This window comes from Papilio xuthus, unplaced genomic scaffold (genome assembly GCF_000836235.2).
Source record: "Papilio xuthus unplaced genomic scaffold, Pxut_1.1 DF827714.1, whole genome shotgun sequence".
In the NCBI taxonomy this organism is placed as follows: domain Eukaryota; kingdom Metazoa; phylum Arthropoda; class Insecta; order Lepidoptera; family Papilionidae; genus Papilio; species Papilio xuthus.
In genome coordinates this window covers 5,872,090-5,896,314 of record NW_013530935.1, presented here as the reverse complement: position 1 = coordinate 5,896,314, position 24,225 = coordinate 5,872,090, and the positions used below count along the sequence as shown (strand labels likewise).

Genomic DNA, 24,225 nt, shown 5'->3' with positions numbered 1-24,225 from the left:
ACTATAACTTCGAATTAAATTAATTAATTATTATGACCTATATATGTGTATTAACGGAGAATTCTAAACGAAACTTTTACTATAACCCGCAACTTGAGACCTGCAGCGCTCACAAGGGGGCGTTATCGCCCACTTTGGGAAAGACTGGTTTAAATCGTTAGCAAATAATCAGTGCCTTTAGGTTATGATTTGCAATTAATTTTCTTACATATTGTTTTTGTATTCAATATTTTTGCTCACTGGTAACACTAAAAACTTAAAGGCGCCAACTGTCAATGTCAAAAAACTGTCATAAATTACTTAATTAGTAAGCTCCTAATTCGCGTTTTCACTATTCGCGGATTAAAAAAATGCGTCCCAATTCCTTTATTCGCGGCCAAATATTTCATTATTCGCGGATCTAATCAGTACCTATATTGGTAGGCGTTGCTTTGCGTGTTTTGTTGTTTCGTCTTTAATACGTTACAAAAATTATGATCGAGTAACACATTTGTTTATTATTTTAGCACCTTGAAACGTATTCCTTATAATCCCATAAAAATACCATTCTGTATTCGCGGTATATTTATGGAACGCAAACACCGCGAATAATTAGCTTTTGCTTGTATTAAGGCTAACGAGCTGTTGTAATTTAGTTTTTCAGATATGTTGGTATATAAATCATGAAGTAGAAATGTCATACTTTTACAATTTTAAATATTAAATACGCGCAGTAAAGAGGTAACTTTTGTCTACGTTTCGATCTTCGATTAGCGACGACGGTCGCGGCATTTAACTTTATATTTATTGTTTTAAAACTCGTAACTTATCTGTACTGAATGTTGGTAACAGGCTTTATGTATCTATACTAATTTAAAGCAGAAGAATTTGTTTGTTTGTTTGTTTAAACGCGCTAATCTCAGGAACTACTGCTCGGATTTGAAAAATTTTTTTTTTGTTGGATAGTCCATTTATAGAGAAAGGCTTTAGGCTATACAACATCACGCTGCGATCAATAAGAGCGAAGCGTCAGTGTGTACTAATTATGTTTTTTTAATACCGCACAGACGGAGTCGCGGGCGACAGCTAGTCTCATAAAAAATTTATACTGGTGATAGTAATATGTTAAGAGAGTGTGAGAGTGCTTAATGTCACGAGTACTCTACATGTGGAATAATTCTTTTGATTAGACACACGCTGGCAACATTTAAAACTTAAGTGACAATTGATACCGGTTTTTTTTAACGCATCTGCAGTTTCTTTGATATTGCAGATATGCATGTGTGGACTAACTTAACATTGAGGTATTCAAAAACTGTTGCGAATGTTATGATAGATGAATGTTTGTCTGATGGTATCTCCAGAATGACTCCATGGATCTTTTTGAAATTTGGCATAGACGTGGAACATAGTCTGCAAGAACACATAGGCAATTATTTAAGTTTTTTTTTTAACTCCCCGCGAAGAGAGTCGCGGGCGACAGTTATATATAAATTGTCAACAATCTCATGGCGAGTTAATTATTAATGTAAATTTTAAGGAATAACTAGTATAGACACTATTCGTTAATTTCTGAAACCAAAATTCCTGTAAAAATATATTGCCGTCTCTGTTTTGTCGAAGACAACGAGAGGGATGACGATATGTTTTATATGGGGACTTTAGTCTCAAAAACCAACGATAACTAAAGAATTTTACCTCTATAATGCTGTAATCATAGACTTATTAAAAGCAGACATGTCTTTATCATCGATTTAAACTAAAAAACTTGTCAAATCCATAGACAATAAATGACATTATCATTTTCATTAAATTCGACTAAACATTTATAAAGAACAATGTTTTTTTTTAATTAACTATTGACTTTCTCGCAATTTAAAATAGCTTAAGCGAAAGTAAATCCGTACATTGCAATTAAACGCATTACTGAGTTGAAGCAATGCTGGTGTTAACGAAAATTAATGATAAGAATTTGAAAAAAAAATCGTTCATTTTATTCGCATGATAATTTTAAATTTAGTTTTTAAATCGTAGGAATTAACGTATTACTTAAAATTAATATATATATATATATATATATATATATTTTAAACGTGAGTTTTTTTGTTTACCTTTTTTAAAAACGTTACAAAATCTATACTATCTATACAAAAGCGGAAAAATTTGTTTAAACGCGATATTCTCAGGAACTACTGGTCCGATTTAAAAAAATCTTTTTTTTATAGTCTATTTAAAAAGGAAGGCTTTAGGCTATATAACATTACGCTGGGACAAATAGTTTTTTTTTATATTCCGCGCGGACGGAGTCGCGGCCGACAGCTAGTTATATATAAGTTGCATACAACGCCCTCTATCGTTACAATTATACAGTTTCAATATTCGTACTGGCATTGTATGAATGTCCGTTTATCTTTTTTGCCGCCACAAAAGCGCACCTGCGCCGCGCATGCGCAATTATACACAATCAATATCTTAATTACATCCATTTTTATCACCAAAGAGTTTTAACAGAACATTAAAATAAAAATATAAATTAAAAGTACTAAATAATAAAATACAATGTCATCGCAGTTTATCACCATTTATTTCCGTTATTTCGTTTGTCGGTTGTTCTTTTTTATCGATGGCCAGTTACGCTGTTTCTGACAGCGGTTTTATTTTTAAATTTCTTTGTGCGTTTTAAAAAAAGGTTTTAAGCTACTATTTCAATTCATCTTAATCCTTTAATAGTTCCTATTATTGCTCGGCTATGGTAATTCAGACACATTTTTTATGAATATTAAGCTTTTTATAATTTAAACACATGTTTTTGAATACACTTACTAACCGGCCAGTTACAAATGCGTATGAAATGTATAATTTAACAGGAAAACAACAAACGTATTAAAATACTAAATTATTGCTAACTAAGAAAATTTTTTACTTTATTCTTCGTAAACTTATATGTGAATGACGCTTCTCCATTACGTTGCTCACAATATTATAAGATTTAGGTCTCAGAAACCAACAATAAGGCCAATTACTAAAAATATCATACATTATTAAAACGACTAGTTATTTCCGCGACTTCGTTCGCATGGTTGTCGGAAACACTATCGCGATTATCTTTTGATTGCTCACGATATTCCTCAAATGTGAATAATTTTCTCCGTTTTTGCAACATATCACACTGTCGCTTCGCTCCTATTAGTCGCAGCGTAATGTTATATAGCCTAAAACCATCCCCTATAAATGGACTATCCAACAAAAAAAGAATTTTTCAAATCGGACCAGTAGTTCCTGAGATTATCGCGTTTAAACAAATAAACTCTTCCGTTTTATAATATTATTATAGATTTACTAGCTATTAAATACCTTATAGTAATTAAATAAAAACTTCTTAAACGAAATGTTCTTTTATTTCATTCTAATCACTCTTCGTATTCTTTTCTTTATGCCGATATTCGTTAAGGGTAGAATTTAAAAAAAATGTATACACATCCTTTAAACTGTCATGTTATGAGCGGACCTCTAGTAACTCCATAGTCGTATGGAAATATAAAAATATATGGATGCGACAAATGCTCGATAATAAAAAGGAAACAATAACTTCTCGTCTACATTGAAACATGCTTATGTTAGTTTCACACTAGGGTAGAATAGAGAGCAGCAAGACCAAGCAGTACCATTCCTTTGTTTTTTTTTTTAATTTAATAAAATAAAGCATTGGGAACCACTAGGTAATTATTTGAAAAAAAAACATAAGCGTTGTGTTGGCCTTTGAGAAAGGTCTTGTTCTTGAAGTCGTACCAGTTTTCTGTCGTGAATATTGTTTTTTAAAATGAAATATTAGCAGACTTTTGTTAATTTACTATTTCTTGTAATGGTCTAGCATAAGCTAGGACATGGTTTACTACAATAGTCGAATGGAGAAATTCGAACCCCCGACCACATGATCATAAATCCGTACCCTTAACCAATAGGCTATTGATGATTTTATTTTTAATAATTCTGAAAACAGTACTGTGTTCTTTCGAGTTGTGCGTTAAAAAAGTAGCAGTATTAAAATAACTGCTCTACCTCAACAGTACCTTCGTGTGAAACTATATTGTAGACTTTTTGTGATAAGTCGATTAAAAACATCACCTATTGTTGATATCGAGAACAAAGTTTTTTGTGTTGCTAATATTTTTAGCCAGGTGTTGGCAAATGTCGTATGCTGTTTAAACTTTATTGATTCACATTCATGATTTCATTTCCTAATATTGTTACGGAATATCTATATATATATATATATATATATATATAAATCAATTGCTGTTCGTTAGTCTCGCTAAAACTTTATCTTATCTTGCTCTTAAATGTTAGTTGAGGTCTAGGGAAGGTTTGAAAGAAAATTTCGAATAATTTCCGGGAACTAATTGAGTTTTCTTGAATTCCACGCGGACAGAGTCGCGGGCGAAAGCTAGTCGTTGTGTAAATTAAACTTTGCTAAGGATAGGATAATTAGGATTTCTTTTTGACACAATTCTAGGTCAATTTTCTTTCTTTCTACGTAGACATGTTTGAATGCGTGTTCGTTGGTTACTTGATAGAGATAATGCGAAATAGAGTCATAATAATTGAAAAAAAATTGGTAAACACATCACTTTTTGATCTTTTTTGAAATAGTCCTTTATAGAGTTTCTATCTATGAGCAATAGTTAATATTTTATTAATGTATAATGTCAATCATAGACAAATATTTAAGTTAAAAAAAAAACTTTATTTTATCCCTTGATAATTTCAATGGTGTTGATAAGCATTCCAGTCAGTGATAAAATGGACGTAAATTTTGTATGCAAGTGTCAAACTGACATCAACAGATGCGCGCCAAACGTTAAATAGCGTTCGGAATTTAAAAAATGTTTACTAGTGATGTACCGAGTTGCACAATTTATTATAAATAAAATTGTTTGGCAGTAAAATTGTTCAAGACTAGTATTTTAGTAGAAAAATATAGCTTACTAAAAATAGGAATAGTGTCTTAAATATTTATAATTTTTTTCTTAACTGTACTGACTGTACATGGTTATTCTCTAACGGGAGATCATAACAAGACTATCTTACTATTCTTACGGGAGATCATAACAACACTATGGACATATTTTTTTTAAATATCAACGTAAACAACGTGAAACTTTTTAATTAATATTGATGGATTACGGTGGCGCTGGCGGATGCGGAGACATCAAAGCTTATTTATATTCCGCGACTGTCACGCCCTCTACAATTTTTAATACGACTCAAATTATTACGTTTTTTATTGCTATTTCTCTTTGTAATTTAATGAGACCACATAGGTGATGTTTATAAATAGTTGAAGTTAACATATTGCCTACTTTTAGTTTTAATTTTTTACATTCTGACAGATATTTAATCGTATTTTTAAAGTACTTCATCTTTGATGCTTTGTCTTATGCGGGAGGTTAGGTTTATGTGGGGTTTGTCCCATTAATATCTCTACGGTGACCAGTGAGGTCAATTGTAGAGAGTTCCTTGGTGTTAAAGCAGATGACTTCACTTAAGCTACCTTAAAGTTAATTTGATAGAACTTTAGTTTGAGATAGTTAGAACCAATAATATGTCTGAAGACTGGGTACATATAACTTTGGCAGTGGGTTTAAAAGACTGTTTCAATTTTAAGCAGCGAATTCGGCAGCAAATATATACTACGAGGTTATCATATGTTTTTATTTTGATAAGGGAATGTTAGCAAAAGAGCTAATCTAACTATTATTATAAATGTGAAAATGTAGATGGATGGATGGGTGTTTGTTTGGAGGAATCTCTAGAACGGCTGAACGGATTTTGATAAAATTTAGCACACATGTGGAACACAGTCTGGAAGACCACATAGGCTACTTATTATGTTTCTTTTAATTCGGCTTGAACGGAGCCGGGGATGACAGCTAGTCAATAAATAAATCAAATAAAAACTTAATATATAGACTTATCTAACGTCTACGCTATATGTTAACAAATGGCAAATTAATACATAAAATTATTGAAATTATTTCTCCCATGTCGTCATTATATAGACACGTTCATTAAAAATGTTAATTCCAAGACTTAAGACATCAAATAACGCAAAACACGTAATTACTCAAAAAACATGTTAAAAAACTAACCAACGCGACATTCTAGATGACATTACGATAACTTGTATGTAGTTGTATGTTTGTATGTATGAAGTATTGAATGTCGCATACAAAACGGATAGTATTGTCAAACGGGCATAGTGCAATTAAAATTCTGACAGTTGGGAAATTAATTATTACCGTTAATAAAATGTAGAATATTTTTGCAATAGTTTATTTAAAAAATTATAAATGCGATTGTTTGAATGTTTGTCATGGATGGTGGATGTTTGTTACAAGGTGCATGCATCGGCTCAACGGATCTCGATGAAAGGCATAGGTGTAGGCTGGAAGAACACAGGCTACTTATTAAGTTTTTTTTTAATATCGCACGAACGGAGTTGTGGACGACAATACTTTGATATTTTTGCCGGTTTTATTTTAAAACTTAGGTTATGTAAATTTCTGTCAAAACAGTGCAGATTATAAGTAAGCAAAGTAAATTGGTTATTACTAACTTGCTCTATATTTCTTAGCAGTTTTTTTTTTATATTTTAAAAATAACTAAACGTAGATTCGACTATCAAATAAATTGCTATAACTGCTTTAAATTGCCTTCTGCAATATTCGCTCGTTTCCTTTGTATTGCATTTATATGTAGATAGATTAAAGTTTTATTTTTAATAATTATTTATACTTATAAGGGTGATGACGACGTTAAGCTGAATTAGACTGTATTTACTTCACAATATAAGCTAAAATCGCATAACATTTTATATTTGTGACATTCGATACGTTTCAAGAAAGTTGATTAGTATTTACGTTTTTATTTTTCCATGTTTTAAGGTCTTTATCGTTGAGCGATGGCATACGTTCAATGAGTACTAAATTAGTGCTTAAACATTGCAAACTTGGGAAATAATAACGCCTGATAAACGTGTACGATCAGCAAAAAATATTAAAATCGATGACCAAAAAAATCTGAATATATCTGCCTTTACTATCATTACAAGTCTGTCAAAACATCAGTGGCTCAGGAGTCAGGCACTTGACTTGCAATCTGCAGGTCCTGGGTTCGAATCCCGCCATCTACCAAAGTGTTTTTCGATTTCCGATTTACATATGAACATTTATCCGACGTTCTTATGGTGAAGAAAATCATCGTGGTGCTGCACATATCTGAGAAGAAATTCAAAGATACGTGTAAAGTCAACAAACCCGCACTTGGCCAGCGTGGTTGACTATGGCCTAGTCGCCCTCAATTTAGGGTAGGATCCGAGCCCCTCGGTGGAGACATACAGTGAGCTGATGATGATGAAGCCTTCCAGCTTTCGTCCGCGAATACGTCCGCGATGAATTAAAAAAAACTTAACAAGTGCCCTATGTTCTAGATGTACACCAAATTTCATAAAAATCCGTTCAGCCGTTCTAGAGATACCTTCAAACAAATATCCATCTATACATTCGAATTTATAATATTAGTAAGGTAATTAAGTATACAATTTTCTTTTTCTGCTTACGTTACATTGATAAACGTAAGAATCGTTGCGAAACCGGGCTGATTTCCTGTGTTCGCCGCTAGCAGCTTAGTGAAAAGTTCATGCAATATGTCATAAATTCTTGGCCAACAAGATTTGCGTAATTTTTGTTGTATTTATAGCATAAAAGTTCATTAAAACATCTTGTTACAGGTTGACCGATTTTTAAATAAAGAGATAAATTGAAAAAAAATCAATAGGCGTAATAATTTCTTAAAATATTTTTTTAATGTTCTTTTTTCAAAACTATTGAACTAATTTGACAGTTTTATTAAAACCAAGATCTGTCGATTTTAAATTTTGAATTGCTAAATTCTGTTAATTTAAATTCGTCTTCTTTTTTATCGTCATATTTTTGAATGGTTCACTTTTGCATAATGTCATCGAATTGAAGGGAATAATATTTCATTAATACCTTTAGTTACATTTAATAACAAGCAGTTGTTTGATAGCCATCTTAATCGGCGATTCCTCGAAGTTAGCACTACCATTGACTTTGCACGCGATTTCAAAACTACCCGCTTTCATAAGCCGAGCGTTTTGCACCTTTATTCAAATCCCTTAAAAACTTAGTTAAAAAAATCAAGTAAAGTATCCCTTTGAGACAATTATTTGTATCTCCAAAGAAAGTATGGATGGAATTTGTGAAAGAGAATATGCGAGAAGGGGGTAGATTCAGATGTGACGGCTGATAGAGATGTATGGAGGAGTACCCTCCGTAGGGAAAAGGGCAGTTTGATGTTTAAGAATTTAAAAAACTGAATTTCCCAAACTTGACAAAACTTCAAAACAATAAACCAAAATACTTGTGAAAGAACTGTTCATAGTTAGCAATGTTCCAGCTCATTAGCCCCTAGACTTAAAATTTTAACATATAAGTATTATTTTTTGACCTGAGAGTCTAGAAATTAATGCATATCACTTGTCTCAGTTATTTGAAGGAAATTAAAGACTATATTTTTTAATAATAATAAGAGCGTCGGTGGCTCAGGGATCAAGCACTTGACTTGCAATCTATAGGTCCTGAGTTCGAATCCCGCCATGTACCAATGTGTTTTTCAATTTCCGATTTCCATGTGTACATTTATCCGACGTTCTTACGGTGAAGGAAAACATTGTGATGAGACCTGCACATATCTGAGAAGAAATTCAAAGATATGTGTGAAGTCAACCAACCCGCTCTGGGCCAGCGCGGTTGATTATGGCCCCTTGATTTAGGATTTAGGGGTTCAGAACCGAGCAGTGGGGACGTATAAAGCTGATGATGATAATGAAGTTATTTAAGTTCATCGGAAACTTATACAGACTAATTAATTCATCACAAGAACACATCGTCGCCACTGTCAAAACATTATTAGTAATTAAAAGCAAAAATTTCAACGGTCTCATATCTAAAATCAAACAAACATACGCAAGCTGGTAACTAACCTTTGCAATTCCAACTGTTATTTATCACGAACATTGAAAAGGCGGTATTTTTCCAATTCTTAAAAGGTATTGCGTCTGTTTATCCAAAGGGATTAGTAGGACGTTGTTAACTGTTCACTCTACATTTTAATTACACTGTACACAATTTAATTAATATACTAACCTTTTGTATAACAAGAATAAGATGAGTTGAAGTCATTTGAGTTTGACGTTAACCATGTGTACAGAGTAGATTAAAATTAATTAGTTGCACTTAATTTAAAAGTGGTTGGTTGCGGTTTCTAGTTTAAAAAGAATTGCTTTTATTACAAGCAGCTTGTCTAAACAAATCGTCGTTTTTTTTCTTACTGGAGAGCAATATTTTCCGCGTGTTTTTGAATATTTACTTTAAAAATCGTTTAGTATTTTTTTTCTCTAAATATCATAGTATAATAGAATATAATAGTATATTCATTCTGATATTTGCTGAATAGAAGATTTGGTCTATTGCTATCTTTAATCCTACTTCTTACTAATATTACAAATGCGAATGTTTTGATGAATATTTGTTTGGAGGTCGAGAACGATTGTATAGATCTCGCTGAAATTTGTCATAGATAATGAACATAGTCTAAAAGCGTCAATAGCCTAATGGTTAAGGGTACAGATTTCCGATCACGAGGTCGGGGGTTCGAATCCCGCCATTCGACTATTGTCGTAAACCATATCCTAGCACAAGCCTAGAGCTTAGTTGGAATGGGCAAAAAAAATATTAGTAAATTTACAAAAAAATCTGCTAATATTTTTCAATAAAAAAAAATAAAAAAAAAAGTCTACAAGACAGAGTCGTGGGCGACAGTTAGTTATAGCTGCATATTATTATCATTGAAAAGTTCGAAGATCAACGAACCCTTAAAGGGATTCAGTTATCGTGAGTGACTGGAATCAATAAAACTTAACACTTTCAACTTTTAGATTATAATCTAGGACTTAAAAGGCAATAACTACTGAGCCTGACGTATTGTGCAGTTTTCCTTACGTGCCCACGTGCCCTTTGCGACACAAGGCCGCTCTATTTGTCAATGCGCTGTCATTGAGTTATCGAGCACTGCCAAGACATATACGATTATAAATTGGCAACTTTTTATTTTATTTTAAACGAATTGTTTATTTTTTAAATGCATTCTATTTTTAAAAACTCCTTTGAGTAGCACTTAACACACTTAGCACGTTTCGAGAAATAATACGAATCGAAACACTCATAATTTACCCCTACTCTACACAAAATGATAGAGTAACATCATTTTTATAGGAGAACAGGCAAAACGAGCTGTGGATCGCATTATCATTCTCTGGTCTATATGGTTACCAAATAACTACGGTATAACGAATAGTAATACTGAAACAGGCTTAGTAAATAAATAAAGTATATAAAATTAAATACTACGCATGATTACACTAAAGAGCCGTTGTAACAACGCATCATTGAAAAGAACCCACGTACGAATCTACCAATTACAAGCTCACTTTGTAATCGCCGCCGCGGACATCAAACGAGCCGCAGCGAACGATTCGTCTCGCCTACCAATGTTAAAGAAACCGACTACTTCACCAGTTATACAAGACCCTTCAAGCTCAGTACAAAGTAGAGAATTACAAATATTAATGTTTTTTGAAGAAGACCGGGCTAGACCAACTTAAAGTGGTAGGTCAAGAATGACGTTTAAGTCAAATAGACAAAGATACCGTCTCATTATCTCATTATAAAGGGTCAGAACTTAACTGCGGTAGGCAGAATCAACAAAATATCTAATTTTAAACATTTTTCCAAAACTTTTACACTCCGAAACGAACTTTGCATAAATGGAATGATTAGTAATAAAAATACAGCTAAAATAACTACCCATATTTAATTATTATTTACCTAACCTTTTAAAAAACCTTTATTTATATCTAAATAATAGGCAATTAAAAACTATTGTAAAAGGTTAAAATCTATCTACCATTAAGTTAGTGCTTTAAGGTATCGAAGTAGGTACAGTTTTCGTTATAACTTTGGCTTGAGATAACTTATTAAAATAATAATTTCTAAGTCGCCAGTATTTGTTTAACAAAAAAATGTATTAAAAATTATAAAACCTATTTAAACATTTTTACATTTATAACGCGTCGTATTTTAATTTGACATTATAGAGTGTCGGTGGCTCAGGGGTCAATCACTTGACTTGCAATCTGCAGGTCCTGGGTTCTAATCGCGCCATATACCAATGTGTTTTTCGATTTCTGATTTACATGTGTACATTTATCCGACGTTATAACGGTAAAGGGAAACATCATGCCACCAGCGCCTCGGTGGGGACGTATAGTGAGCTGATGATGACATTTATAACGCTGTATGATAGACTTTTTAAAAAACGACTTATTATTATCATTAATAAACACTGAAACTTACCAAAATCTATACACAAGAAATAACCTTGTCAGTCAGACATCTTGCTATTGTAATAAATGCGAATGTTTGGATGTTTGTTTGAAGGTATCTGCAGAACAGCTGTATGGATCGTGCTGAAATTTGGCATAGATGTAGAACATAGCCTGGAAGAAAACATAGACTACTAATTATTTTTTTTAGTTCCGCGCGGACTTGTGGGCTACAGTTAGTGTAAATATAATTTCTCTTTTCCGTTGAAACTGACTATTCTCCTTATCGATTGCGCATTTAAATCGATTTCCATAGATCAATGTTGCAAAGAATCGATAACGAGTTGTGTTTGTTGGTATCGTAATGACGTATGCAAAGGTGTGGTCGCAATTACGAATGTTCTTAGTATCGCGGTCGCGAGCGTTACGATTATGTTTTTTCCAACGCAAAGAGAAAATCTTGCAGCGTTGCGGCGCCCGTAACTATACATTTTAGGGTACCGTAAGACAAGAATAAAATCCGCAATTAGTCTTACTAATATTATAGATGCCAATGTTTAGATGGCTGGATTTTTATAAGAAGGTATCTCCGGATCGACTAAACGAATCTCTCTGAAATTCGGCATAGAGACCAAAGTCTTGAAGAACACAATAGGGTTCATTTTTTTTTATTCCGGGCGGATGAAGTCGCGTGTAAAAGCTGGTAACTCTATAAATGCGACTGTTTGGGTAAAAGGATGGGTGGATGGATGTTTGAAAGTATCTTGAGCATGGCTTATTGGATCTCGCTGTAATTTGGCATATGTGTAGAATATGGTCTGGAAGAACTCATTAGCTACTATTTGTTTATTCCCCGCGATCGGACTCGGAGTCGACAACTAGTGTATATTTGTGTAAATTGCACTATTAAAGATATGAGCTTAAATTTAAAAATGATAATTTTAATCGAGTATTGATAATTTTTATTATCATTCGTAATAGTTTTTGTTATGTTTCTAAAATATATACGTATAATAAAACAGGTCGAGCGTACAATTGTTACTTTTTGTTTCAAACGATAGTAATTATCAAGCAATGTAATTGTTTAAATTCCTTTGGTCTACACCTACTTAAGTTACCTAGAGATTAGTAACTTCGTTAGTTTACAATCCTACTAGATATTAGTGACATGTAACGATATGTTTATAAATAATATATCTTGACATCGATTCGGCAAATTCATTATTGTCAAATTACTAATATTATAAATGCAATAGACGGATGGATGGATGTTTATTTGAAGGTATCGCCTGAATAGCTGAATGGATTCCGCTGAAATTTGGTATAGATGTAGAATATAATCTGATAGGATACACAAAGGCTACTAATTAAGGTTTTTCTTATTTGCGAATAGAGTCGCGGGCGATAGCTAGTATTTTAACATGCTTAAAACAGTTATAAATAATTTAAATGCCTTTCCATTACTGAAGGTTGGTCGTCAGCTCAGCGAACCCATACCTGTCCTGTGCCAAACAAAAAAGTTGTTCAACCCTGGCAATAGCTGTCCATTCCCTATTCCCTTAGTGCTTAGTGCTTCCATTTAATTAGTCCTAATAATTCATTAAGTTTAAATGATGTCAAAATTTTAGCTTACAAAATTTGTTACCTCTCTGCGACATACAGAACTCCCGCTTATAATTCTGATCGCGCTTCTCTCGATTTCTAAGTGGGCGTCCGTTTAAGGAATGAACGAACATTACTTGAATAAACAATTATAATGTTAATCAAGCATGCGCTCTGGTAATTTGCTTTCTTTTTTAATGTACTTATTTTGCATTTTTAACCGACATCGAAAAAGGTATTTTGAATATTCATTAGTGAGATTCTATTGGAATTATAGATAAATTGATTTGTCTAGTCTAGATTTTATTACTTTACTTTCGCGTTGAAATCATCATCATCAGCTCACTATACGTCCCCACCGAGGGGCTCGGAGCCTACCCTACGTTAAGGGTGACTAGGCCATAGTCAACCACGCTGGCCAAGTGCGGGTTGGTTGACTTAAATGAAAATGGTCGCGTTGAAATGCTTGAAGTATTTAATATTGAAACAAAAACACAAAGCATTATTACGATGCTACTTGATTGTGCGCTTTGATTTTTCTCTATGATAATTTTGTATAGTTTTTAACATCATCTAATAACTCTCCATTACTGAAGGTTAGCTGTCAGTTCAACGAAGCTGTCCTTTGGTAAGCAAAGTTGTTCAACGCTGGTAATAGTGGTCCATTCCCAAATATTACTTAACCACGACTTTCTTTTGCTTCCAAATCTGTCTTCTGTCTGCAATTTTGCCCATCATTATGAGTTGACGAAGCTTGTTTTTTTTTGTGATGAAGACATGGCCCAAGTATGCAACTTTTCACATCTTAAATAAGATTATAAGAGGAAGTTTCATCGGTTATGGATATTTAGGCGCTAAAAGGATACCAATACGGACATATAATGCAGATAGATGAAGACGATATTAGAAACTCCAAATAGTCGTAAGAATCTTGATAAACTAACCATATTTTATTTACATCATAACTTAACATTAAATAGGGTCAATTTGTCAAGTACGGATTTATTTACTTAAAAAAACCGCCGGTGTTTGATATTACGTATATTAACAAGATCACATTTCAGGATGATGATGACGATATGTTTATTGCAGGTATTTTGATCTGAGACAGCAACGGTTAGACTTCTAACGTAATTATTCATTATGTCTACTCATCTTACTTCTTACTAATATTATAAATATTACTGATTAGATGGATGGATGGTTGGATGTTTGCTTGAAGGTATCTCCGGAACAGCTGCATGAATCTTGCTAAAATTTGGCATAGATGTAGAACACAGTCTGGAAGAACACATAGGCATTTTTTTTTTCAATTAAGCCCGGTCGGAGTCGCGGTCGACAGCTAGTAAGTTTATGTATATATCAAATGTTTTCTAGTCTTCTAAGTGTCATAACTATCACAGTATGATAAACAAAGTACAATTATAGAAGTGCATTGTCATGTTTAAAATTATAAAAAAAAATAATCTCACATCAAAAGCCGAGTAAACGGATTTACATGCATACAAAATTGCACCGCTTTATCTTCGCACAATAACATTTTCAAACTGTTTTTTTTTTTTTTTAATAAATAAATATCAACACCGGAAGGACACCTCCCAATAAAGCATGTAAAAATGTTTTATCTAAAATCAAGATAACAATATAATTACGAACACCGGCCAACAATGGAACGTTTTCAGAATTTTAAAATTTAAAAAAAAACTGTCCGCCATTATACCGACTTACTGGCGATTATGGCATTTGGTAGAAACGACCAGTGTTAAAATTATACCAAATGCAATTTAAAACAAAAAGATATTATACGCAAAATGCAACAAAGAAATATCAACTAAAACACAAAGTGCTAAGGTTGAAATTTCATTGTTTTATAGTAAAAAATAAGTCTCTAAAGTACAGACTGCAAATAACGTATAAAAAACATTAGTAGAACAGTTTGGAATCTGTAGCAGTTAGCTATGTGTGAAAAGGATAGGGTAGCCCTATGATACTTGATACGGTATAAGCGTGAAAGGGACGGATAGATTTTATAAATGCTACTGTGTTGTGAACAGTAGTCAATCCGGGGGCAGTGAGGGGCGGGTCTAAAGGTTATATTATAGAGTAGTTTTGTTGTCGGTGAAGTTTTTCTGTAAAGCTTTTTGATTAGAAAGAGTTAGAAACATTAACTGAAATTATACGGAAATCTTTATAAGAAATATGAACAAAAACTCAAAACATATGATTGTTTTTATTAATCGCATATTTATAGCATAATTTGCTAAAACTTGTTATGTAAAATAAAAAATAAAATAAAAAGTAACATTTAATCTTTTCAATATCACAACACAGAAGACAGGCGTGAAGTGGTAGCAATTCCGCGTTTCGTCTGATGAGTGTGTGTCCCGGAGGCCTTATTTAGTCGTCTTTCCTTTCCCACCCTTTTTCTTATAAGGAAAGAATGGGAAGTTGAAGTGGACTTTCCGGATGATATGATGCATGGAAAGGGAAATATTTTCTTTCTGTGCATCCTCTCCTCCGTCGATTAAAGGTAGGCAACGCATATGCAATTGCGTATGTCTATGGGCAACAGTCACTTCGCTATATCAGTTATTTCAGGTGGCCGCTCGATCGTGTGCCACCTTATGATATAAAAAAAATTAGCTTTGATTTCTCCATAGTATAGTAATAATAAGTTGTTATTTAATTAGACTAATAAATGCAAATAATTGAATGTATGGATGGATGTTTGTTAGAAGATAGAAGGTTTGCGTTGATCTATTTACAATTTGGTATAGATGTAGAGCACTGTTAGAATATATAGGTTACTTATAATATACATAATTTCTCGATAACTCCAGTTCAAAACATCTTATCGAAATTTCCCACAGATATAAAACATAGTTTGGCGTACGACATGAGATACTTTTTACTTTTTTTTTAAATTCTGCGTTGACGGAATCGCAACCTATGGAGAATATTATTTTATTATGCTAATATAACAATGAAGGCAATTGAAATAGGAAATATAGTACGCTAATAACTAGGTCAGTACAATTTCAATGCAATCGCAAATGCTATCACTAGCATTATACTAAACTAGCTGTCGCCCGCGACTCCGTCCGCGTGGATATATAAAATAAGAACTGAATGAGTGTAGCCTATGTGTTCTTTCAGACTATGTTCTATACGTATGCCAAATTCAATCGAGATCCGTTCAGCCATTCTAGAGTAACTTCAAACACCCATCCATTCACATCACATCCATTTAAACATTTGCATTTATAATATTAGTAAGTTAAATAAAAAGCTACTCTTCAAGGCATAAATTCGAAAAAAAAAATTAATAACTATGTCCGTCTCCTGGCTCTAAGCTATCTCCTCACCAATTTTCAACCATATCGGTGAAACCGTTCTTGAGTTATAAATAGTGTAACTAACACGACTTTCTTATATATATATTAATTCTATGGGCGGTCGCCCGCGACTCCGTCCGCACGGAATTAAAAAAAACATAATTAGTAGCCTGTGTTCTTCCAGATTATGTTCAATATGTATGCTAAAATTCATCGAGATCCGTTCAGCGGGTCTGAAGATATCTTTAAACAAACATCCATCCATGTAAAAGTTCGCATTAATAATATTGGTAAGATTACATTATTATCTGAGGGAAATTACAGTACCTACTAGTTTGATAAATATATTTAGGTTTTTCATTATTTCATATTTTATTACTTTTGTTTCCTTTTTAATTTTGATTTTTTAAAATTATTGATTGAAAAATAAAGGATTGTATTTGGCGCGACATCTAGTAATTTATTGAAGAAACTTTTGTTCGCGCCTTCCTATAAAGGTTTGGAAGGATAACGATAGATGGCGTGATTTTTAATATTTATTTAAACAAAAAGTTCTTAACAACGATAATAATTAAAAAAAAACATTGAACAATTATTCAGAAACGTTAAATAATAAATAAAAATGATAACAATAATTTTTACAACAAACTACAAAAATGAGTATTTTGGATGATTTTTGTGATAACATCTGAGGAAATGCCAAGCTGTTTCTTCGGGTTTGTGGATTGTTTTGTACAGACAATCGTCAATAGCTTTGTCAACGGTGCGTCTCTCTGAAAGAAAAAAATATTTTTTACGAATATAGTTCAAATGTGTTCTTCAATAGTGTAGTAACAATAACCAACAAACAATTGTGTTACGTTAATATCATGTTATCGTACACGTGTTGTACAATTAAAGTATTAAATTCTTGATGCTTCCCATTCAGTAGCCAATAGCGTCTGGCAAATTACCTTAAGAATTATAATTTGCCTTGTGTGTATGCTACTTCAAGCTTTCGTCCTAATTTCTTGGGTAAAAAACATAGGTTACCGCGCATTACTCCCCTCATCCACCCATGTAAACAAGAAAGGGTGTCGCAATTTAATATTTTTATTCTGCTCCATCGGAGACGTGGAGGAGTTGATGGGTGTTAACCCTAAACGTCGTCTACCATAAGAGTACATGGCTTACTAACTTACCATTTTCAGGAACTCCAGTAAGAGCAACATCTAAATGGAAGACGCCGTCTTTAGACATCATCTTAGCTTTAAGGAGTAAACATAAAGCCCATACTTTCAATCGATAATCTTCTCTCTATAATGAAAATGATATGTTTGAATTTAATACATCAATTATACTGCTAATTAGTTCTAGACTCTCGCTACAAAGTCAAATGTCAGAATGATTAGTGATGGAACATAAACGTCAACATTTTAATAAGGCTAGTGTTGCGCCGATACACCGGCACACTGCCCGATTTTCTTCCTAACATAAATTAATATTGCTATTTGCAGTTGTACTTAACAGTTTCTAAATAGCTACTCACAACATCCCAGTTGCCTGATGTCACCTGGAGAACCAATTGAGGGCTGACTTTCGACTCCTCAACGCATTCTAGGATACCCCGTTTGAAGGTCGCGTGGACTTGTGAACCCTATAAACAGATAACTCTTTGAAATTGAACTAATTAAAGAAACTAACATTCAGAAGCCGGTTAATCCAATCAGAATGGATTTGATTAACCTCTATTTCCTAGTAATCGCTTCATGTATGGTTTACGCTACACTAGCGGTCGACCGCGACTCCTTCCGCATGGAATAAAAACATAGTAGCCTATGTGTTCTTTCAGACTCTATTCTATCATCATCATCATCATCAGCTCACTATACCTCCCCACCGAGGGGCTCGGAGCCTACCCTAAGTTAGGGGTGACTCTGTTCTATATCTATGACAAATTTCTGGGAGATCTGATCAGGATTTCCAGAGATATCTTGTAACAAACAATCATCTAACTATCTAAAATTTCATCTAAACATTTACATTTATATTAGTAAGATTAGAAACTTTTTTGACTAAATAATAACTAAATACCTGAATCACTAATAAACAGATTAAAATAGCACTGATTTGCATTTTGATAATCACAGTATCACCACCTACAAGATATGAGTGTAAAGAACAATTGAGTTGGTCTGTTAATATGTTCTTTATATATATCTAAACTATGTATTATGTTATGAGTTATCGATAATTAATAAATAATTGTGGTCATTGTATAATTTTTTTATTATTCAAGCAACCATAATACACTTCCTTAGTTTTATCGCGAATGTTTTGAAAGCAGCGCGTACTATATTGCTACTATCATTTGAACAATAGTTGTAGGTCATTTACTTAAGGGTAATGCCACACGGTCGGTGCAAAGTCGCTAATTAGATTTGATTAAATATCAAGACGACTGAGGACCACGAATCAGTCAGTACTATACAAATAATTGAAATGATGAAACGCAAATCTTAATGAATCGTAATCAATCTTTAGACAGAGTTAGAATTAAAAGGTACGAAAATTATAAGTTGTGTTGTACCACAAATAGTTCCGAATGTAACAAACCGCAGCGACACAAACGTCGCGTTGCGCCGCCCGTGTGGTATCTCCCTTACAATATAAATCTACTGCGATAGATTTTAAAATGACTTTCGACATTTATCTATTCTTGATGTTCAGTATTAAAGATGTGTCGGTTGCCACACATCAGAAAGATGTCCTTAAACTCAAGTCAAAAGAAAAGTAGACCAACAAAGTGTAATAACGTTAAAGTTCTGCATTTCAGCAAATCTGGTGAGAACATATTTCTTCTCTTTTCCTCCTGTACATCTCCGAAGTTAGAGCGTCTTTCTCTTACATTCTGTCTTTGTGTTCCTGGCAATTTGCTACCGTGGGCGATATTTTTACGGCCTCCTTTTTTTAATATGCCTTTGTTAACAGGGTTATGTGAGATCGTGTAATTCGCAGACTTGTGGCGCCTTTTTGTCCAGTGCTCTGGGCGATCGCCCAACCGCGCCCTTACGCCGGCCCTGTCTACGTCAAGGTCGTTATCATTTATATCCAACAGTCTACCTCATCATCATCATCATCAGCTCACTATACGTACTTGACTAGGCCATAGTAGACAAGCCAAGTGCGGGTTGTTTGACTTCTCAGGTATCTTTGAATTTCTTCTCAGATATGTGCAGGTTGCATCACGATGTTTTCCTTCAAGGTAAGAACGTCGCATAAATGTACATATGTCAAATCGGAAATAGAAAAACACATTGGTACATGGCGGGATTCGAACCCAGGACCTGCAGATTGCAAGTCAAGTGCTTAACCCCTGAGCCACCGACGCTCCACAGTCTACTTCACGTTTGTTAAAGTAAATAAAGTAGATCTTTAGTTCAATTACTTTTATGACTCATCATTGGACAGGTTTTTGTCGGTTCATACTAGTTAATGTTAGACAAAGCCGAATTTTATCTTTGTTGATATTGTGTAGAATAAGTATGAATCATGTAGTGCTTTTTCTTATATGTTTAAGTTTTTTTTATTGTTATAAAACTTCAATATATCATGTTTCGGTTTACAAACAATGACAACAGGTAAAATTATTATTGCATTATTCATAGTATATTTTATCTTATATATAAAATTCTCGTGTCACATTTTTCGTACCCACACTCCTCCGAAACGGCTTGACTGATTCTCATGAAGTTTTGTGAGCATATTGAGTAGGTCTGAGAATCGGGCCGCGGACGAGAGCGAAAGCGTGCCCGTAGTCCCGTCCCGATGCGTTGGAGGAACAGAGGGGTTTAGTGGGTTGCCTCCGCTATGGAGGAGAATCCCACATAACTACCGCGTCCCCCCCCCCTCGGGGCGCGGAGTATGCATAAAGCATTCCCCTCTGAAAAAAAAAAGGTTGAGAATCGGCCAACATCTATTTTTAATCCCGCGCGGACGGAGTCGCGGGCGACAGCTAGTGATTATAGAATATCCATCTTGAATACATCACTTAGATACTTTGAAGCGTTTACTTAGGAACAGCTTACATGTCTTCAAGTTCCTATGATGAAAACAATCAATAAAGCTCTCGTCGTATATTCATCTGCTCGATGCACCAATCCTTGCGATAGTTCTTGGTATAAGAACTATTGTAAATCAGTTTAAAAATAGCAGATATTTATCTGCTTGGTGCATTTTCTCTTCCTGCTAATTTGTATCTTGCGACTGTGCTAAGTTATTTTCAGTAAGACAAAGTGATTTTAGGACTAATACTGATTCCTATTCTTTCCATTAGTATCATAACATGAAATATACTTAATTAATAATTGAATAAAGTTAAAAACAAAACGAAGTAGTCGTTGTCATAATGAACAATGTACTAAGTTCCAAAGTCATGGATGGCATTTCAACGATGATCAAAGAATGTAAGACATAATTTTGATAAACACACTTTATTGACACTGCAGATGAATGATGGATTACAAATGGAGAATTCATGTCAAATTACAATACTGATAAACGAGACAACACAACTTTTGGTAACATTACAATCGTTGTTAGATATTCAGATCCATGGCAGTGTTTGTTTCCAGTAACAATTTAGTTTAGATAAGGATGGAATGCTTGGGGTCTTTCTCATGGTAGCATTTGACGTAGTTCCACGCATTTTGTTGCGGTGTGCTGCCCTTGTTAGCGAGGCAGGCGTCGATCAGCTTCTCTACTGTAGGTTTGTCAGCTGTAACAAACATTTTTAAAATTAGAACTCTCTTGCCTGTTTCACATTTATGTTAGATGCATAAACGTCGGCTTTTTGGACTGTTTAGTTATAGCACTATTTACAATTATGTCTCTTATTTTTGTAAAATAAGGTGGACCAGATAACCAACGAGTCGTTACAATATAAAGTATTGTTTCGTAGTTCTTTTTAATTGGCATCTCTGTACATTTTGTGCGTTTTGTTAATTTTATTATGAACTATTGTTACACTAAGAACTTCATTGAGTGCATTGGATAAAGCGATAATCGTAATTACAATGGACAACGTTGGCATTGTTTAAGAAAAGAAATGTTTTATTTTCACTTTCATTTTTTTTATTTTAAGGTAGCAAACAAAATGGCCACATTGCAGATGCGTTGCCAACCTTTAATTGGCAGAGTAATACGAACAAAACGACAATATTTTCATTTCGAAATAAATGAACTTCCCCTTACCACCCGTTTCTTATAAGGAATGAGAATTAGGTCTACGTTATGCCCTCATTAGTCTGTACGCGGAATTGCTGCGACTACATGTCTGACTTCTGTGTGGTCGCGGTATTTGTGAGGGCGAGATCCATTCGTGAACCAGACGTTGCAGTCGCTAGCTTTTACCATAATCGCTGTATTACCATTATATTTACCTGCGTTAGGAACCTTAGCGAGGGCGACGTCTTTCTTGAACTTCCCATCCTTAGTCATCAGCTCCGACTTCACCATCAGGCAGAGAGTGTACTTCTTCAGATCATCATTCTCATTCTATATACAAAGTAAATGATCAAATACATAATAATTTATGTAGTAAAAATAAAGGTAAATAAGCTCTTCGTGATTTAACAGAAACTGCAGCACAAATGTCAAAACTCTACGATGGAACTCTAGCTCTCAAAATTTCCATTGAAGGCTAATAAATAAATAATCACTTTTTATCTTCATTTTGGTTAGAGCCTTGGCTCCTGTACTAGGTTGCTCTGTCTATCACGAACCAATCCTTTTCCTTTGTATTAATTTAATTCTTTAATCTATATTTCTCTTGCAGATTTTTCTATTATTATTTCTTTATGGAGTTCTTTTTAAGTAAGAAATTATTTTAGTCGGGGCGAGTATAAAAAATGTTGACTTACAGTAAAGTCTCCGGTCTTCAGTTTGTCGACCTGTTCCTCAACAGCCTTGGACTCTGCGAGGCACTCGCTCCTGTGCTTCTTTAGCTTTTCCTTCTGTTCATCTGTTAGCGCCTGGAATAAATTTAAATTAGAAACATATTTTCGTCGAAATATGTAATTGCTCTACCTAATTCACTGTAAACGTATCTTTAAATTAGTGTAAATATTATGTTATTTCATTGACCGTCGGTTTCTGAGCTCAAAATCCCCGTTTAAAAAATATTGTTATCTCCGTTTTGTTAAAGGGAATGACAGAGATGTCTTTATGTTTTATAAAGAGATTTTTGTCTCAGAAACCAACGTTCAGAAAATGCAATATTTTAAGTTTTTAATTAAGAATTTTAAACTATCTAAAAAATAACTTAATAAAACGGAAATAAATAACTAAGAGCGAATTGTGTGATGATCATTAATGCTAACCGGTCATAGCAAGTACATATGTAGTAAGCTCAAATAAAAAGGTAACGAATAAAATAAAAGTATTGACACAAAAACTGGTTATTACAACCCAATGATGAAAAACAAAAATGTTGTTTACATTTTATTGTTGAGCTTTGAATAGTCCTTTGAATAACAATTTTTTTAAAATATTCTTTGGAACTTTACATATTAATATTTCGAGTATATTAACAAATTCTAATATTAGAGATTATAGTATTAAAAAAATAGGATGAAACGAAACAACAAAAGGCTTTTTGAAAATGGAACGCACCGAAACATCATAAGGATTTTTGAAAATAGAACGCCAGTTAAAAAAAAAAACATCAAACCTGTACGGCGACGAGGCAAATGGCGAATACAACGAAGTACTTCATGTTGCGCAAGTGACAGGTGTACTACTGCAGATTGTGTGCCGCGACGCTTTATATACGGGGTGGAATGGACCTGGGACTGCGTCCGCAGACAAGGGATCCGTCCGAGGACAGGGGTCGCCAACATTTTCTGGAATAATCCTGTCATAACTTATTACAAAGTTTCCAGATTTAAGACAACATTACAATTATAATATTAAGATTAATTTTACAAACTGAGTCGTGTTATTTATTATATTTTTGATCACCATGAAATTTACAATCCTATTAAGAGAAATAACATTTGATTTCATTTTTTTTTATTAAATTTCACTTACAAGATTAAATGTGAACCATTTATTAAGAATCTTTAACTAAAAGTTAGTTTTTGAGACCAAAATCTCTGTATAAAACTTATCGTCATCACTGATATTTGACAAAACAGAGATATTGTTATCTTTATATGTTTTAAACGGCGATTTTGGGCTCAGAAATCTACAGTAAACAAATAAATGAAAATAACCAATGTCATGCGTAAATACACATAACAATGTGTAAATAAACATTTTTCCCACTCTGATATAAACATTGTTTAAACAACAGATGGTTCTATCAAGAACAATAGGCAAAACACAATCAGATAATTAAGTAAACTTAACAAGTTAATTATCATAATTTATTTTAATTGCATTACTTAGATGTCAATTATTTTGATAATAACTTTGAAATCCGGGAAGATCATTCGAGCACCACATATATTTTTAAATCGTCGGTGGCTCAGGGGTCAAGCACTTGACTTGCAATCTACAGGTCCTGGGTTAGAATCCCGCCATGTACCAATGTGTTTTTCGATTTCCGATTTACATATGTACATTTATCCGACGTTCTTACGGTGAAGGAAAACATCGTGATGCAACCTGCACATATCTGAGAAGAAATACAAAGATATGTGTAAAGTCAACCAACCCGCAGTTGGCCAGCGTGGTTGACTATGGCCTAATCACTCTTAACTTAGGGTAGGCTCCGAGCCCCTCAGTGGGGACTTATAGTGAGCTGATGATGATATATTTTTATATCCGACCTTTTTAGTACATTAAGGATGTTCAATGGTATGT

The 24,225-nt window shown here is 33.7% G+C and overlaps 2 protein-coding genes across 2 annotated transcripts; both read right to left on the bottom strand.

Annotated features, from left to right (window-relative positions):
• Nucleotides 1-17,028: 17,028 nt before the first annotated feature.
• On the bottom strand, nt 17,029-18,526 carry LOC106116523 (general odorant-binding protein 83a-like). Its single transcript, XM_013310392.1, has 4 exons — nt 18,454-18,526; nt 17,909-18,016; nt 17,562-17,676; nt 17,029-17,153 (listed from the first exon to the last, which is right to left on the bottom strand). The coding sequence occupies exons 1-4, from the start codon at nt 18,493-18,495 to the stop codon at nt 17,029-17,031; spliced, it is 390 nt and encodes a 129-aa protein (XP_013165846.1). The 5' UTR covers nt 18,496-18,526.
• Nucleotides 18,527-20,836: 2,310 nt separating this feature from the next.
• Nucleotides 20,837-23,159, bottom strand: LOC106116816 (general odorant-binding protein 56a-like). Its single transcript, NM_001312627.1, is given in 4 exon segments — nt 20,837-21,136; nt 21,801-21,915; nt 22,281-22,391; nt 23,090-23,159. Coding segments are annotated over 4 exon segments (402 nt in total). The 5' UTR covers nt 23,135-23,159; the 3' UTR covers nt 20,837-21,005.
• Between the last annotated feature and the right edge of the window lie 1,066 nt (nt 23,160-24,225).